The sequence below is a fragment of the Pogona vitticeps genome, chromosome 1, assembly GCF_051106095.1.
Source record: "Pogona vitticeps strain Pit_001003342236 chromosome 1, PviZW2.1, whole genome shotgun sequence".
Classification (NCBI taxonomy): domain Eukaryota; kingdom Metazoa; phylum Chordata; class Lepidosauria; order Squamata; family Agamidae; genus Pogona; species Pogona vitticeps.
Genome location: NC_135783.1, coordinates 186,268,746 through 186,285,786, shown reverse-complemented (window position 1 = coordinate 186,285,786; position 17,041 = coordinate 186,268,746). Strand labels below are relative to the sequence as shown.

Below are 17,041 nucleotides of genomic sequence, written 5' to 3'. Positions count from 1 at the left end.
TTTTCATTGTGGAATGCTGCAGTTGCACAGCTATTTCTTTGACTACGTATCCGACACAATTTATTAACACATATCTCAATGAAAGGAGTGAAGATATTGCCAGAAATATTTATCGAAGAGAGTCTTGCCACAATCTGTGCTGAGCATAGATAAATCCAATTGACTTCAACAAGGTTTTATCCAGACTAAGCAAAGGACTTCTCCCATGGTATTTACTGTACTTATGTTCCTGCTCCATTTCCGAATTGGTATTTTGACTTCACAGGTGAAAGTGTCTGGGACTCCACAGTTATTCACCATAGAGGCAACAAAGCGCAGTGGACCATGTAATGTTATTTTTACCTGTACTCCAGGAAAAAAATAGTATTACTTGTTTTGAAGATGGTTTTTATTGTTTCTGTTGAAACAATAAAAGTACTATTTGAAATCAGGAAACAGGGTACATGAGAGAAAAGCTGGCAGTCAAACAGACATAAATTATGGTAGTGAGTTCCCATTTACATAAAAACACTGTAGTCATTTCTAGAATAATACATTTGTTGAAGTGACAGAATTAAGTGTTTATATAATTTAAGAACTGGAAAAATCAGGCAGGGTTGCAACAATTCATAATCCTTCTTTCTTTTGTCTTTATGTGACTAAACTCCTGTTTCTGAATTTGGCCTAATATTTTACATGTTGTCATTCAGTGAAGCAATGATGTGAAAAATGTTCACTCCTACAAGAATAATTTGCTAATCAAGCATTTTAACATTGAATGCTTCTGTATACTCTTAGATTTGAAGTGACCTCAGAACCTCATTGTTTCTAGAGTTTTACTGCTTCTGCTCCACCAGCTTAGCTTGTGACACAGCAGTAGTTCCCAATCTTGGGTCCCCTTACGTTCTTGGACTTCAACTCCCAGAAATTCTGGCCAGCACAGCTAGTGGTGAAGGCTTCTGGGCGTTTGTCCAAGGACATTTAGGGACCCAAGGTTGGGAACCACTGATATACATCGTAAGACCAAAGAAGTGAGGATAGAGGCTGTCACTTCTACTTACACAGCACAGTGCAGTGGAGAGAAAGGGTTCCCGCTAAACTTTCGGAAAGGTTTCTGTTCCAGCAGTACATCTATGCAGTTTTCATTCCCTGTAAGTGATTAGAGTAGTTCATGTTACAAAAGCAAGGACGTGCTTGGGGTTGTTTATAACTGAAATAGCTTCTATAATGCAGATTAGCCCTTGAAAATATTCAATTACTTCTTGGAGAGAGAAAAAGCAGGTATCCATCTAACATTGTGCCACTTAACTCTCAATTACTGAAAAGTATCATGTGGAAGAAACCTTTCTTATCCCATTGATCCTTTAACTGAAACTGTCAGGAATGGAACCAAAAATGTATGCATATAAGGCAGGTGCTGTAGTATTCAGTGCCTCCCACTCATGTTGGCTGAAATCCTGTTGCATAGTTACACAAATGACAGAATTTCTAGAAAGCAAACCTCTAAAAGTAAGTTAAGAAATCTCTATAGATTGTCTGTTGCATACAGAGTCACACAACTCATCATGCAACAAATAATGCCTATGGACATTTCTTAACTACAGTAACAACAATTCATGTTGTTTATGCCATTTGTGTAACTGCACAGCAGGATTTCAGCCATTATGTATTATATTTGTAGACTGCCTATCAGCCAGAAACAATTTCCAAGGCAGTTTACAATAAAAAAATAATTTAAAACTGAAAATATAAACTATTTTTCCCTTTCTACTTTTAAAATACTGTGATTTAGTATTATAGAATTATAATCACATTTTGATTGTTATAATTCTATTCCTGGGGCTCATTCACACTTATTCTTCTACATCTTGCCTTAATTCTTGACTGAAAGCTTGGAACACCTTTTAAGTACTTTTTTCCTAGCCCACATCTTACTTTGCACCATAATATATAACCATCTAGACACTGAGGTTAAATGCGAATGACACAAAAGATTACCGTTATAAGAGGCCCAGTGCAAAGGTGTGTAATTTTGATTATCTTTAAAATTGTAGTCCTCTTCTGAAAGCGCCAGCTGTATTAATTCGCTCAGCCACGTGGCATGACCACGAGCTGCTGCGTAATGCAGAGGTGTCCTCCCTCTGGTGTCCTTGCAGAGAATCATCACTTCTTGTTCCAACAGCATTTGAACACACTCCTCATGCCCCGTCATAATCTGATTTAAAAAACAAGCACATTAGTAGAATGATAAAAGGCTGATTCACTGCAATAAAACAATGCTAATCAAAGAGATATGAATTTTTTTTTTTTGGAAGAAAGTGCTCTGTAGTGGGCATTCAACAAGAAACCATCAGTATTTTTTGTGTCTTAGCATTTCCAGAATTATGGATATTGGCTTTTAGGAATACTGCCTGTTGTCTCCAAGATCTCAATGCAAGGATGACATTTCTGAAAATGTGATATGCTTGGGTTCTTTACAGATTTGTTTACAGGAATACACTCATACATAATTACACTATCTGGCTCAGTTTCACATAACTGAGCTGAAAGAAATGAATTGTTGGCAGCAGCCACCACATATCAAATTACTGCGGATGGTAGTAGTTTCCAACAGGTTCCTCCAAAGGAGGAATGATACAGACAAGAGTTTGGAGATTGATCACATAGATAAACATTTTGGTTAATCTGTTAACAAAGCATTGTGCCATGGTGGAGTAATTTCAAAGAAGAGGGGGTCATTTCAAAGGGACTACACGTGCTCATTCTTTCACATGCTAAATGCACATGGAGTTTTTAAAAAAATGGTTCCAAACCTGCTCTAGAGAGGGTAATGTTATTTGCCATGGACTCACTAGCTCATGGGCATCCGTATGTTTCAAATCAAAATGTCTAGGACTGTTGTATTTGGCATGCCTCCACCGTTACAGGGATGAATTCCACATCTTCATTGGCTCCAAAGCCAGAGAATGGTTAGTTTGGGCCCTTGTACATTTAGGGGACACCATGTGACTTAGGGCTGCAACACTAAAACAGAATATTTCACTCCTCGCTCCTCCAAAGTGTGTTGCCACATTACTGTGCTGAAAAGAGCTTTGGTCATGTTTTCTTCTTTCCTCCAGTTTTAGAATACAAAGCTTTTAAATGGAAACAATTGTAACGAACACCATCACTTAAAAAAAAACAACACACAACGAAATCAAACGCTTTGTAAGGTACTTCCACTAATAAATGCCCTCCCTCATTTTATGATGCAAAGAGGCAGGTGCTGGTTGGCCACTGTGTTAACAAGAAGCTTGCCTAGATAAGCCTTTAATCTGATCCAGGCTGACTCTTTTTATGTTCCCAATTCCAGTTATTCCCTTTTCAGCAACTACAGTACTGCCAAAACAATGGAATGCAAGAGGAGCTTTGATGTCCTGGATCAAGAGGCATCCAGTAGAGCAGTAAAAACAATGAACAGTAACAGGTTTGTTGGTGCACACTAAACATGTCAAGCAATTAGCACTCAGAGAAAACTTGATTTTATGCTTTGGTTTTGTAGATTCAAAAATGGCTTTGGTATTCAGTATTACTAGGCACAATCAGAACAGACATAGAAAAGGCACAGGCAATAAAAATCAGGCAAAATCACTAATTACCCCTCGATGTAAAGCTGTACATCCCAGGACATCGGCCACATCCACAGATGCTTCTTTTTCAAGTAACAAGGAAACAGCATCAATGTGCCCGTAAGCCACAGCTAGCATCAGTGGAGTTCTGGCAAAAGGGGAGACAGTCACAACGTTACATTCCAATTTTGTAAAACTCTGCCCTTTCCTTCACCTTTCTTGCATTATGTACTTACCATATATATTTCCAAGCTACTATCTCCCCACCACTGCCTTTTCCCAACCATTTCCAGTTGTAGCCAACTCTGGAAAGATCAGATTCTCTTCACTGTGGTTCTTAAAGTGATTTTTGTTGTTGTTCAAACTCAGATGGCTATAAGCATGCAATGGGTATGTTTCAATTCTGAATGACTGAAAAAGAGGGTGCAGTAAAATTTCTAACCTGAAGCCATTTCTAAACTGTTAACGGCCACATAAGGAACAGAAGCAGCCATTCTGGAAATTCTAACTGCATTACTATGATTCTCACTCCTGGATACCATTTAACAGAGTAATAGCTATCCTGTCCACTTTGCCTCACACTTCCTTCAAAACACCTATAATTCTGCTGACACCTGTCAGTTCATTCATGGCATGTGCAGGAGATCCTCACATGCACCTGAGAGTGTACAAGCTACTGCTGCACAAGAGTGTCTCTCAGTCAGGCCAACACATCTAAATGTAGTGCTTAAAATGTTTACAAAGTCAACTCACTTCAATCAAAGTAAACTTACTGTCCTTTGGCATCTGTCACATCAGGATTATCTGCTACTTCTAATAAAAGCCGTAAACAAGGCGTGTGTCCATTGATGACTACAAAAGAGAAAACATGTTTCAGCATTCTGCAAAATTAATTCTAGCTATGCATAGGTACCTAATAAATCTAAATATTCTCTCCTAAGCATGTCTATGACTAGCTTCCTGTAAATAAAAATGAGATGTTCTTTAAGTACATAGATTTTTATATAGCCAGAAGCTTCAGAATAACAGGAACCAAATAAATGAAAATCGACTGCTATGAGAAAAAGAGAGACATGGTGAAATCTACTGGCCTACATGCACTCAAGTGACACTAAATCCCAAATACATTTGGAGCTATCAGATCACCAGCACTAGGACAGTTCGCACATAATTCTACATTGCTTGAAGACTCACAGAGGGATTTGTGACCTGAGTTTGAATTGGGAGGTACAAAGTGGCTGAGATAAAAGAAACAGATTGAAAAACAATAGCAGTGAGTTTTTTAGTACCTTAAAGTCTCACAACTAAGCATTTGTGAACTGCTGGCCAAAAATACAAAATAAGTATTTGGGTCTCTTTCCAAGTGTTGCTACATAAAAGCAACCATTATGGCATCCAGTAGAGAAAGAGGACAGCAGCACGGAAATCATGAGCAACCCTGTATGCATATTCCAACTAATATGCCAGAATCTGGCCAGGATAATTTCTTACTAAGAGCTAGAATACACATTTCATTGAGCCAATAGAGGTATTTGTCAGGTAATGCGGATATGGTGCAAACTGTCAGTACAAACAACTGTACTTGCTCTGTCTGGAACTGTACAGATAAAAACATGCAGAAACAGCAGCATCTGTTCAGTGTTAAACGAGCACAGGAAAAATTCAGATGTCTACAATCAAGTACCGTATTGGTGAGTTTGTGTGAATGCAAAACTGATGACTTCAGCAAAGCCTAGGAGCCAGTTCCTTAAGCACTGGTAAATTGGGAAATGGAAATAATTTAAAGGGCCAAGATTTGCTTCAGATATCAGATTGAAATTTCCAGCACTGGGAATGAAGGGGCTGACTGTGTAGTAGTACACTACAGTTTGTTTTCTTTTACTGAAGTATTTCTTAACCTTAAACGGGACGTGTGGAAGAAATGAAGGAGAGATATTTTTGCCTTCAAATTTCTTAATACCCATTCATGAACAGTGTATCTAAGAGGAATAATAACTTTCCACAAAGTCTGCAATTAATTTTGTTCCCCAGCTTGGCAATCTCATCTCGAAAACTGTGGCCACCATCCAAGAAAGTGACACGAGCGCATGGATCAAATCTCGGCACACCGCTGGAGCCTGCGGGGTGGCCAGTAGCCGTTTTGCACTGCCAAAGACAGCCAGAGGCTCTTCCGCCTCAAAACCTGATCAGCCTGTTTAACAGCAAGAGCGCTGCACTTGTTTTGCTCTTCTCAGTATGCACCTTCCTTGCAGGACAAGCATTTTTATTTTAAAATATTAATTTTTTTTTACTTTTTATTTTACCTTTCTCTTCAAAAAGGACCCAAGGCAGTTTACATCATTAAAAATAGTATTAAATGCTAAACACAGTAAATTATTCAAATATTTTAAAGGAATTAATAACATTCTACGAAAATGTTAGGTAAAAGTGTATTACTTGTAAGTTAAAGTAACAGCATCTCCTTTACCTGAGGCATGAAGTGGAGTTCGTTGGGTGATGTTATCTTTTACTGTGACAGAGGCACCCTGGCTGATGAGGGCTTCTACACATTCAGTATGTCCTTTGAATGCAGCCAGATCCAGAGCTGTACGTCCTTTCTCATCCTTAATATCCAGATCTACCAGGGACTGAAGAAGCACCTCCAAAGCCTGGTGATGCCCATTATAGGCCTGGAGAGTAACATTGTGTGTTTAGGAATCGAGCCCTTCGACACCTGCTTAAATTGTACACATTTTCCTCTACAGAATTTGACACGCTGGAAAGAGTTCAATACGCCAGTCACAAACCTTGTGACATTGTTTTAAAAGTGAAAGCTTCCAGGAGCATTGCAGTTAATGCTTATCAGAGTACCTCGTATCTGAGTAAAAGGTTGTTTTTTTAACCTAACATTGTTATAAAATATAATGATATGGTAAAATCACCTTGTAGTGATTTTGCTTCATTAAAAAAAAAAATTAAGTGGCAAATAAGGTATTTTTGAAAATAAGGGCTTAACTAGAAGAAGACAGCAGATTCCCAGTTAAAAGGGAATTAAATGTTACCTCCTCAGAGTTCTTAGCGTAGTGAAATTCACGTCCTGACATTAACTTTTAAGACAAAAAAACTAAAATATTAGGTGGAGTGAGAGGGATGCACTTCACGGAGACTTGTGGCTGTTACACATTGAGGCAAAAATCACATGGGCCACCACGTATCCTTTCAGTTATTTTTCCTGCTGACTAAATTATCCAATAGTGAATGCAGAGAGATCTGTCTTATTCCCCACCTCCCCTGCTTTTTTGATTACCTTGGGAAGCTTGTATTATTTTGAGGGAGGCAGAAAGTGTATTTCTATGCAGAATTTATTTCCATGTTAGAGCCTGTCTGTTCGTCAATTATCTATCTATTAGCTGAAAAGAGCTACAGTGAGGCTAAATGTATAAGGATCCCCCCCCCCCGGGTTTAAGGACCTGGATTTTGCCATGCAGTACAGCTTCCTTCAGGAGAACCCATTCCTATGTACTGTATATTCATCCACTGGGGTCCTTTTCCTTTTCTGAACAAGCCCTGGGTCTTAAACCCAGAGAGACCTGGGTTCAGAATTGCACTCAGACCATGAAACTCTCTCGGAAGACTTGGGCAAGTCACTAAGCTGCCTTACAAAGAAACAAACTACTTAAAAATTTACAAAAGGCAACTGAAGGATGGGTTGTACGAGACAGACAATACTAAAACAATTTGTGTACTTACAGCTAAGTGCAAAGGGCTTTTTGTAGCTGTTGAATCCGATTCCTCAAAAACATTGCTAGTTTTCTCCAACAGCTGCAACAAATAAAAGAAGTGACATGGTAGCAGTAGGACATGTGAATTAGCGACAGAATATGCATTTTTAACACTAATACTATCAGAAGGGATAATTTAAAAGCCAACATTGTCTGTAGAAAGAGCAGCACAAGGTGCTCCTCTGTTCCATAAGACAACAGCCTTAAAAGCCCATCTTACACATACTTGCTGAATTAATGAAATATGTTGAGTACTGTATAAACATGACAAACAAGCATTAGTTGTACTTAGTGGCATGGCATCCTCCCTACACTCACAGATATTACACATTTCCCCTTATTGGAGATGTTGCTGGGCAATTCCCATCAGTTGTAGCCAGCACAGGAACAATAAGGGACAATGGGATTTCCAGTCCAATAACATGTGAAGGGCCACGCATTTCCAATTTTTGCATTAAATTTTGGCACTGCTTGGCTTGATTACAGAACGTCATTGTAACAGGCAGCCCTGACCTCAGCTGTCCGTCACAACTGGGCAGTGAATCATCAGCCAATGGGGTGACGGAGGGTGGGGCTGAAGAGGGAGGAGCTGGAAGAAAAAGGGGTGTGAAGAGAGTGGGAGAGATCAGATCTGGAGTGTGAGAGAAAAAGAGCTTGTTTAGAGGCCTGTGTGCCTACGTATTCAGTGAGAGAAAGTCTGTGATTGATTAAATAAGATACAGTGATTGACATCTTGATTAGCTACTTGTGATTTACATATTTTATTTTGTTATCTCAATAAACCTGTTTTGTTTTGAAGGAAACCTTTGTCCTTAAATAGTCATTACAATTGGTGGCAGCGAGTGTGAAGTAGTGTGGTGGGCATTCTGAGAGGCCTGAGTTGGCAGTGACATCAGAGTAGCCAGCTACGCCACACTCATCACTTCTGTTCAGTTACATAAGTTATGACAGCATCACTGTCTTAGAGGACAAATAAGCTCTAAAATAAAGTAGCCACAATCTTATTGCTTACATACACTGGAGAATGTGCTGCAGTATATACTGCAGCAGCAAATTGCTGCTATTTAAGGAATCAATGCTTTTATTCTTCACTGTGTGACTAGCACGTGATGACAAATGCAAGCAGCACCTTGTTAATTAGTAGCAATTTGCCTCTGATTTATGCTATTGCAATTTTATGTAAGCAACACAATTCTGGTTAATGGCTGCTAACCGTGGTTCATTTCAGCATACTGGAAAAGTTTCTCTTTTCATCACACCTATTACACAACTAACTGGTGCACAACATACTTATTAATAATACCAACACCCGCTCTTCAAATTACAATGTACACTACTTGCACCGCCTTCCCTCCCCTCCCCTCCCCTCCCCTCCCCTCCCCTCCTCCCTCCCTCCCTTCCTTCCTCCCTTCCTTCGTCAACTTTCTGTCCACAATTTGTGTACTCACTCAGTTGAACAGCTAATACATGAACTGGGTGTGAGTGGATGGAGGTTGACTTGGGCCACCAGACACTGGGTCAGTTCATTTCATGAAAGTGTTATAGCATTTATAACATTTTAAAAGTACACATTTTTACTGTGGGTACTAAAGGAATTTCACATTTGCTAACTCTTACATGAAATGTCCAGACCCACACCATGCACAGTCTGCTTCAAGCAATCAAATATTGTTAACAAAGCCATCACATGTTTCTCACAATCTTTCCCTGAACCAATCCTTAACTTTGCCTTTTCTCTTATTTAGACCATCTGTGTTTTAAAACTGACAAATCAATTATAAACAGAAGTCAAATGACTGGACTGATGACAGTGGGTGCAGCAGCCACAGTACTCACTTTAGAGGATTCTTTAGTAACACGGACAGACATGCTGGTGGGGAATTCAGAGAGCTAACGGTGATTCCACTGACATACAGGGAACTGGAAGTGGCACTTTAAAATGTGAATTGCCCTATGCAGTAAGTGTCAACACAGTAAATAATGCCCTACACATACTTGATCTGAACTGCAATACGATGTGTCTCAGCATTTAGACAAGAGAGGTTTTGCAATACACTTTCTGAATGGAAAGTGCATGATAAGCAAAGGCAGTGAATTGTATTTCCCAGCCTTTGAACATGAGAGCATTTATAAAACTGGGACTTTTCGCTCCTCAAGCAAATGCAGCATAAGCACGGAATGAATGGAACCACCTTTACCTCCGTTTTACCAAAATGGATTCTTGAGCTACAGAATCATAACTTCGGTACATCTACAGGATGTGATGCAAACAGCAGAAACAGAGGCATAGGGTGCATCAAAGAGAAACATGTCACGGCTTCATTCTTGCTAAAAACTGGGAGGAAAAGCATTCAGCTATGGGGAATGATACAGTCATGACTGCAAGATATTTCTAGATCAGAGTGCCAGCCAAAGGCACCTCAGAGACCACATTTCAGAACTGCATAAGCGCAAGACATGGACCCTGACTGGGTTACCACCAGGCAAAAGAAACATCCAGGTGAAGTAGGGCGCAGAGAAGTGAAACATTACAGGGGGTTCCTGATGAATATAAGAGAGGTTCCTGATGAATATAAAGAAAACGTCAATGGAACCTTTGCCACTATTATCACGTACTGACAGGGCTTGAAAATTTTTAGAATGTCTCACCAGTCAGTCAAAAATATCACCAGTCAGCATGACTAGGCTTGCAATTTATTGGGATTGGGAATCACTGATTTGTACCCTCAGACTTGGGTTGCTTTATTGCCTGTGGGGTCATGAAGCTTGTATTTTGAATGTCTTTCTTTTCAATATCTCCAGCAAAAATAAAACTGAAAGCAAAAGCTCCCAGCCTCTTAAAGAGTCAGGTTGTTCAGTTGGAGCAGGGAACAGGGAGGTTACTTACCTGTAACCATGGTTCTTTGAGTGGTACTCTGTGAATCCACACAGATGGGTTTTACTGCGCCTGCGCAGGACTCCTCAGAATCTTCTACAGCTCAAAAACATGTGATTAGTAAGACGTTTCCCTTGGTGCGCATGCTCCACCCTCCTGTAATACCTCAGTTCCAATAATGCTCGCCGCTGTCAAAGCTCTGAAGTCCCCAGTCAAGCAAGTGATGGACAGCGGGGAGAATGGGTGGGACTGTAAGGTGGAGAGACTCCAAATCGGGGTGACAAATCATGCTGTCACCTTGATTCAGGAGGTACAGCTGTAGAGTAGCCTGAGGAAGTCATCCAACATGGTCATTAGATGGGTAAATCATGGCTGGCGAGGCCACCAAAGAGCTATCAAGAAAGTATCAGCCCAGGACTGCTGGATCCTGACTATTGTCCGTTGGATGAGAGGAACAGGAGGGAAGAGATAAAGCAGTGCCTTGCCCCAGTCCACCATGAACACGTCACCTTGAGAACCTAGGCCTTTCCCTGCTCGAGAACAGAACATGCTGGACTTTCAATTGTCCCAAGTGGCAAAAATGTCCAAGGTCGGGGTACCCCACCGACTGCAGAGTCTAGCAAAAATGGCGTCATTGAGAACCGACTCATGGGTTTGGGTGGTAAGACGGCTCAGGCGATCGGCGACGTTGCTGTCCTCTGTCAACACATGAATGGCAACCGGGAAAATGTGGTGGTTGTAACATCACTCCCAAAGATGAATCACCAGGTACAGTAGGGAAAGTGACTCTAGGGTGACCGTGCGAAATCGCCGCGGACGAATGTAAGTATTGAGAAGCCGCAGATCTAAAATGGGGCGAAGACTGCCATCTCGCTTGGGAACCACGAAGTAGCGGGAATAAAAAACATTTAGAACATCCTGAGACGACGCCGTTAAATAGCCTGTTTCTGCAGGAGGGGGAGATACTTCGCTCTCTAGGGCAGGTGAAAAGTCGTAGATCTGATGTGACCGATGGGAGGAAACTCCTTGAACTCCAAAAGGTAACCATAATGTATGATGGGGAGCACCCAATTGTCTTTGGTAATAACTGACCATTTGTCAAAAAAGGGGGCTAGCCAGGGCTGATAGGGTCGATTGAGAAGCGAGGCCAGGGAAGACAGTCAAATATATTGTTTGCTTTTCTTTGCGGGTCAACGAAAAGCTTGACGGCACTGAACATGTGCTTGGGACCGGAAGGAGGCAGCAGCAGAAGAGGATGTGAGAGGATTGGAGTGATCCAGTGGAGGAGGTTTGTATGATCTATAGCAGTGGTCCCCAACCTTGGGCCTCCAGATGTTCTTGGACTTCAGCTCCCAGAAATCCTGGCCAGCAGAGGTGGTGGTGAAGGCTTCTGGGAGTTGTAGTCCAAGAACATTTGGAGGCCCAAGGTTGGGGACCACTGATCTATAGGACTGCTGATGGTATGGTTGCTGGAAGTTGAACGGGCGACGCCAGTGGTTGCGTTGGAATCTAGGCTGCTGAGCAGAGTAGGATCGGGCTGTTTTGCGGATTTTATGCAGGTTGTCCATAACCTTATCCGTTTTCTCATTAAAAAGGCCAACCCCAGCAAATGGGAGGTCCCCTATGCGGGGCTGAGCATCATCGGTGATCCCCGTTAAATGGAGCCATGCGTATCTCCTGAGGCCAATAGCAGAAGCCATGGCCTTAGAAGCAGCATCTGCCATATGCCAAGAGGCCAAGCATTGCTGTTTAGCCAAACAGATGCCTCTAGATGTGTATTGAAAACCTCAGCCCTAGCATCCTCAGGGGAGGCCTGGAGGACTGGGAGAATCTTGTTCCACAGTTGCTTCTGATATGCCCCCATGGCAGCCTGATATTTCAATACTTTCATTATGAGGGATGCAAGAGAGTAGAGACGATGGCCCAAGATGTCCAGTTTTCTACCTTCCCTGTTTGTAGGTGTGACAGTAGAGTTCCCAGCCCAAGATTGGTTAGACTGCACGATAATGGAATTTGGGAGAGGATGCTTCACCAGAAAACCAGTGTCATTCCCGGGGGTTCTGTAATGACTTTCGACATGCCTGGAAATCTGTAAAGAAGTAGCAGGCTTATCCTAGGACTCCTTAATTAGGTCCAGCATAGCTGGAATGAAAACAAGACTCAACGGAGGTGATTTCTCCTGATTGATCTCGTCGAAGATGAGATCTTGCTTAGGAGGAGGGGGTTGCTCGATATTGAGCTCCAAGGACTTCACCATGCGGAGTATCAACTGTGAATAAGAAGTGAAATCCTCGGATGGAGAGGGGGGATGGTTATCCACCACGTCTGAGTCCGAGGCTGGAAGATTTGAAGGAGACTCCCTAGAATCCTCAGAGGGCTGATCTTGAACATCTGAGACTGAAGAAACCGAAGAACCTCTATAAGAAGGAAGGAAAGAGGGCGAGCGGTGGTGAGACCTCGATGTGGAAGCACCAACCCGGGGAACCCGTACTGAAGTAACACTTTCTGGTGAAGCCAGGACCTTGCGAGAAGAAGAGACCTGAAGAGATGAAGAGGGAACTCAAGCAAGAGACTCACTTGGCCGTGGTACTGAAGCCGATGGGACCGATTATGTATGGGAGTATTTCAATGCCCGAGAATCCTGACCAGCGATGTCAAGTTGCTGTGAACGATACAAGTTGCTGTGAATGACAGGCAAACCAGGATCAACACTGTAATAGTCCTAGTGTCGGCGTTGAGGCAGAGGAGAAGGCAATGGAGACAAGTCGGAGGGGGAAGCATAAGCATAATGCACCCTCTTTGGTCGGTAGAAAGAGTCGCAGTAAGGCTCGATCTCGCCATAAGAGTATTGATGCCAATCATGTTCCCCCTAATGGAGCTCTTGATAGTCCACCAATTATCGACAAGAATGCTGAGAGATGTAAATAATGTCCTAATGCTTAGGCGACTGAACCGGTGGAGTAACATGGCACTGCTTAGCCAAACGTTTACGCGGAGGAGAAGCAGACGCTGAAACGTCCGAGTTCAAGAGCTGAATAACAGTTGCTCACCCGATAGACATAGGGCTAGAATGGGCTGAGTCCCGGCTGGGGATAACATCAGCCTCTGAGCAGCCATGACTCAGAGATAGGCTCAACAACAACTCCGGAGCCTGAGTCGGCGGCAGCGGCATCAAGTCATCCGCTTCCGAATGGGAGTCCGGGTTGGGTATGTCCCTCGATGACTCCTCAAGGATTGGTGATGGAAGTGATAGTTGGGCTGGAGGAGGTTCTCTAGGACAACTTGATTTAGAGGACCGCTTTGTTTTCTTCTGCTTATCAATGTCCTTCCTTTTCTTAGGAGAAGGATCACTAGCCGAGACCGAAGGTGACTTTGAGGCCAATGTCGACTTTGAGCCTGATGGGTGTTTTACTTTGAGCGTCTTAGAAGAAGATTTCTGCCTAGACAACGGCGTGACGGGAGCTGAGGGTTGGTCTACCGGCTCAGACCAAGAGACCGGTGTTAAGGTAGGCTCCATAGTAAATGGTGATCTCAAAGTTGAAGGCCTCAGGGATTTCTCCCAGAGAAAAAACAACAAGTTCACTCTAGAGATTGGCAAAGAAGTCTGATTTCAGCAGCGGCTAAAGGGAACTGAGGTATTACAGGCGGGTGGAGCATGCGCACCACGGGGGAATGTCTCACTAGGCAAAGGTAAAGGTTCCCCTTGACATTTTAGTCAGTCGTGGCCGACTTTAGGGTGTGGTGCTCATCCCCATTTCCAAGCCGTAGAGCCACCGTTTGTCCGAAGATGGTGTGACAAACCCAGACCTACTGGGATATGCCACAGTTTCACTAAGCTGCCACCAACCATTCCCTATAAGAAGTCACACAGACCAGGGATGGATTTTTAACTAACAAAGGAATAAGGTTTATTTAAATCACACACAGGGAAAATAAAATGATCAAGTGAATAAGATACAGTAACGTGGCTTAGTCTCAATCACACATACACACAGTTTGGTTCACACAGAACACTTAACTTGAAGCACAGACCCTGAACCTATCAGTTCTGGCTAACCATACAGACACCTGAACCTATCAGGTTGGTACTGACTGACACACAGTAGTACCCTGTCTGACACACAGACTCCCACTCAAGCTTCTTCTCTCAGCTCTCCTCCAGCTCTCCTTCTTCTCCACACAGGCTTCACATATATATACACTACAGCCCCACCTCCTGATGTCCCGCCTTCCACTCCCCATAGGCTGGAACTTTCCCTCCAAACCCATGACAGACAGGTAACATCAGTGCTGTATGTAACACCTCCCCTCTTTATAAGTTGTTTTGTAGGGGGAAAGCTAAGGTGCTTTTCACCAAAAAACAACCTGGACCCAAAACAAACAAAAACAGTCATATAATAACATACAATACCATACTTACACTCTATTAGGCATTTAAACATTTACCATTAACAATACATCAAGTTACCTTTATTCATACAAACCAACATGTTTAATAAACAGACACATTTGACTTTTTGTCATCAAAATATATACATAGTCCATGTTTCTTTCGCCGTCTTCATTCTTCAGGTCTTCTTGACAAGGCGTCAGCAACACAGTTCACTGACCCTCTGACTACCTTCACTTCAAAGTCATAGTCTTGCAGGTTTAAAGCCCACCTCATAAGTTTACTATTGTGGGTTTTCATTGTCTTTAACCATTGCAGTGGTGAATGGTCAGTGCACAGAATAAAATGTCTTCCCCATATGTAAGGCTTGGCCTTCTGGATCGCGTAGACTATGGCCAGGCACTCCTTCTCCACGGTTGCCAAATGTCTCTCACCTTTCTGGAGTTTCCTACTCAGGTAGGACACTGGATGCTGGTCACCATTTTCATCCTCCTGGCAAAGAACTGCTCCTACCCCGCTGTTAGACGCATCGGTGTAGATGATGAACTCCCGGTCGAAGTCTGGAGCACGCCGCACTGGATAGTTGATGAGGGCCTCCTTCAACCTCTGGAACGCCTCCTCACAGTCGCTGGTCCACGGGATGCGGTCATCAGTCTTCTTCCGCGTCAGATCGGTCAGCGGAGTCGCTATCTCGCTAAACCTCGGGATGAACTTTCTGTAGTAGCCCACCAACCCAAGAAATGATTTGACTTTTTTCTTGGTGTTGGGTCTAGGCCAATCACGAACTGCTTCTATCTTGGCCTCTAGGGGTTTTATCACTCCTCCCCCTACTATGTGACCCAAGTATTTTATTTCTGGGCTACCCAGCTGCAGTTTGTTCTCCTTGCAGGGCCTAGGCCACAGCACTTCCTCCCCTGGGTCAAAGTGCCTCTCCCTGGCTTTGTGGTCATACCATGTTTTCTGTCTGACCTTCTGAGCTTGCAGGTTTTCTGCTGCTAGCTCTAGGTTTCTCTTTAGGTCATTCATCAAGGTGTCTATATATGTCACAACGTCTTGTGGGTCATCCTGGGTGATCTGCTCCCAATTTTGTTTGATTAAATCAAGGGGCCCTTTCACCCTTCTCCCAAACAAGAGTTCAAACGGACTGAACCCGGTACTGGCTTGTGGCACTGATCGATAAGCAAACAAAAGGGATTGCAGCTTCTGGTCCCAATTGTTTGGATTCTCTGCCAAGTAAGCCCTAATCATGCGCATTAGAGTCCCATTGAACTTCTCAGTTAACCCATTACTTTCAGGGTGATAGGCAGTGGTTTCCTTGTGCTTAATTCCACAGATTTGCCATAAGCGTTTCATGAGCTTCGATGTGAATGATGTGCCCAAATCTGTGATTATTTCTGAGGCAAATCCCATCCTGGACATATACCCCACCAAGGCATCTGCCACTGTGTTAGTTTCAATGTTAGTCAAGGGTATGGCTTCAGGGTACCTCGTGGCATGGTCCACAATGGTGAGAATGAACCTGTTCCCCCTCTTGGTGGCCTTGGGCAAAGGTCCCACAATATCCACCCCTATGCATTTGAACGGAGTGTCAATCACAGGCAAAGGGCACAACTTTGCTTTGGTCCTGTCGCGGCTATTCCCCTGCCTTTGACACACATCACATTGTTTACAGAACTCTTTGATCTGCTTCCCTATTTCAGGCCAGTAAAAATTCTGTGTGATTCTCTGCTGTGTTTTGTTCACCCCTAACTGCGCAGCAAACATGTCAGAGTGCCCCCTTTGTAAGATCATGGGGCGATACTTTTCAGGTACCACTAGCTGACTTCTGATCCCATCTCCCCCTTTTGAGATATTCCTTAGGGTCTCTCTATATAAAATTCCCTTTTTCTCACAAAATCTCACTGGGGTTTCAGGTGTTAGCTGGGCGTCTGTCACCTGTTCAAAACACTTTTGGAGAGTGGCGTCTGCCTTTTGCTCTTGGCCAAATCGGCTGTCTGTGGTTAAGGTTTCCACCACAGCTTCGGAACCACCCTCATCTGCTTCCGTTTCGGGCCCTTCAGTACCCCCCTGAACTGTCTCCGTGGTGGCTTGTGAGCGTGTAATCACTAGCACCCGTTTCACATGTTCAGCCAGGTCATTTCCCACGAGCACGGCTGCTGGCAGAGTCGATGAAATCGCTAGCCGCCAAACTCCCCTCCAGCCTTGAAAGTTCATAGGTACCTCAGCTACTGGCAGCGAGATCACCTGTCCCTCAATCCCTGCCACCTTTATGCTCTCATTTGGGATTACATACTCCCTAGGAATAATATCTGGATGGCACAGGGTCACCTGGGAACAAGTATTCCTTAACCCCCGATACCGATGGTCAAGTATTCCTACGTCCACCCCTGCTGTTTCAAACAACTGTGAATCTGTTCTCACTAGCAAG

At 43.2% G+C, this 17,041-nt stretch overlaps 1 protein-coding gene across 16 annotated transcripts in view; it reads right to left on the bottom strand.

The window, feature by feature from the left end:
- The window catches only part of ANKRD44 (ankyrin repeat domain 44), a 184,958-nt gene that overhangs the window by 18,954 nt on the left and 148,963 nt on the right, over positions 1-17,041 (bottom strand). For all 16 annotated transcript variants that reach the window (XR_013538425.1, XM_072979325.2, XM_072979357.2 and 13 more), the window contains 6 exons: positions 7,317-7,388; positions 6,055-6,256; positions 4,361-4,439; positions 3,618-3,735; positions 1,978-2,194; positions 1,041-1,128 (listed from right to left, as the gene is read on the bottom strand). Coding sequence is in view for 15 of the 16 variants with exons in the window: in XM_072979325.2 (XP_072835426.1) it covers positions 1,041-1,128; positions 1,978-2,194; positions 3,618-3,735; positions 4,361-4,439; positions 6,055-6,256; positions 7,317-7,388 (776 nt within the window). In the remaining variant the exon portion in view is untranslated. The remainder of the gene's footprint in view (positions 1-1,040; positions 1,129-1,977; positions 2,195-3,617; positions 3,736-4,360; positions 4,440-6,054; positions 6,257-7,316; positions 7,389-17,041) is intronic.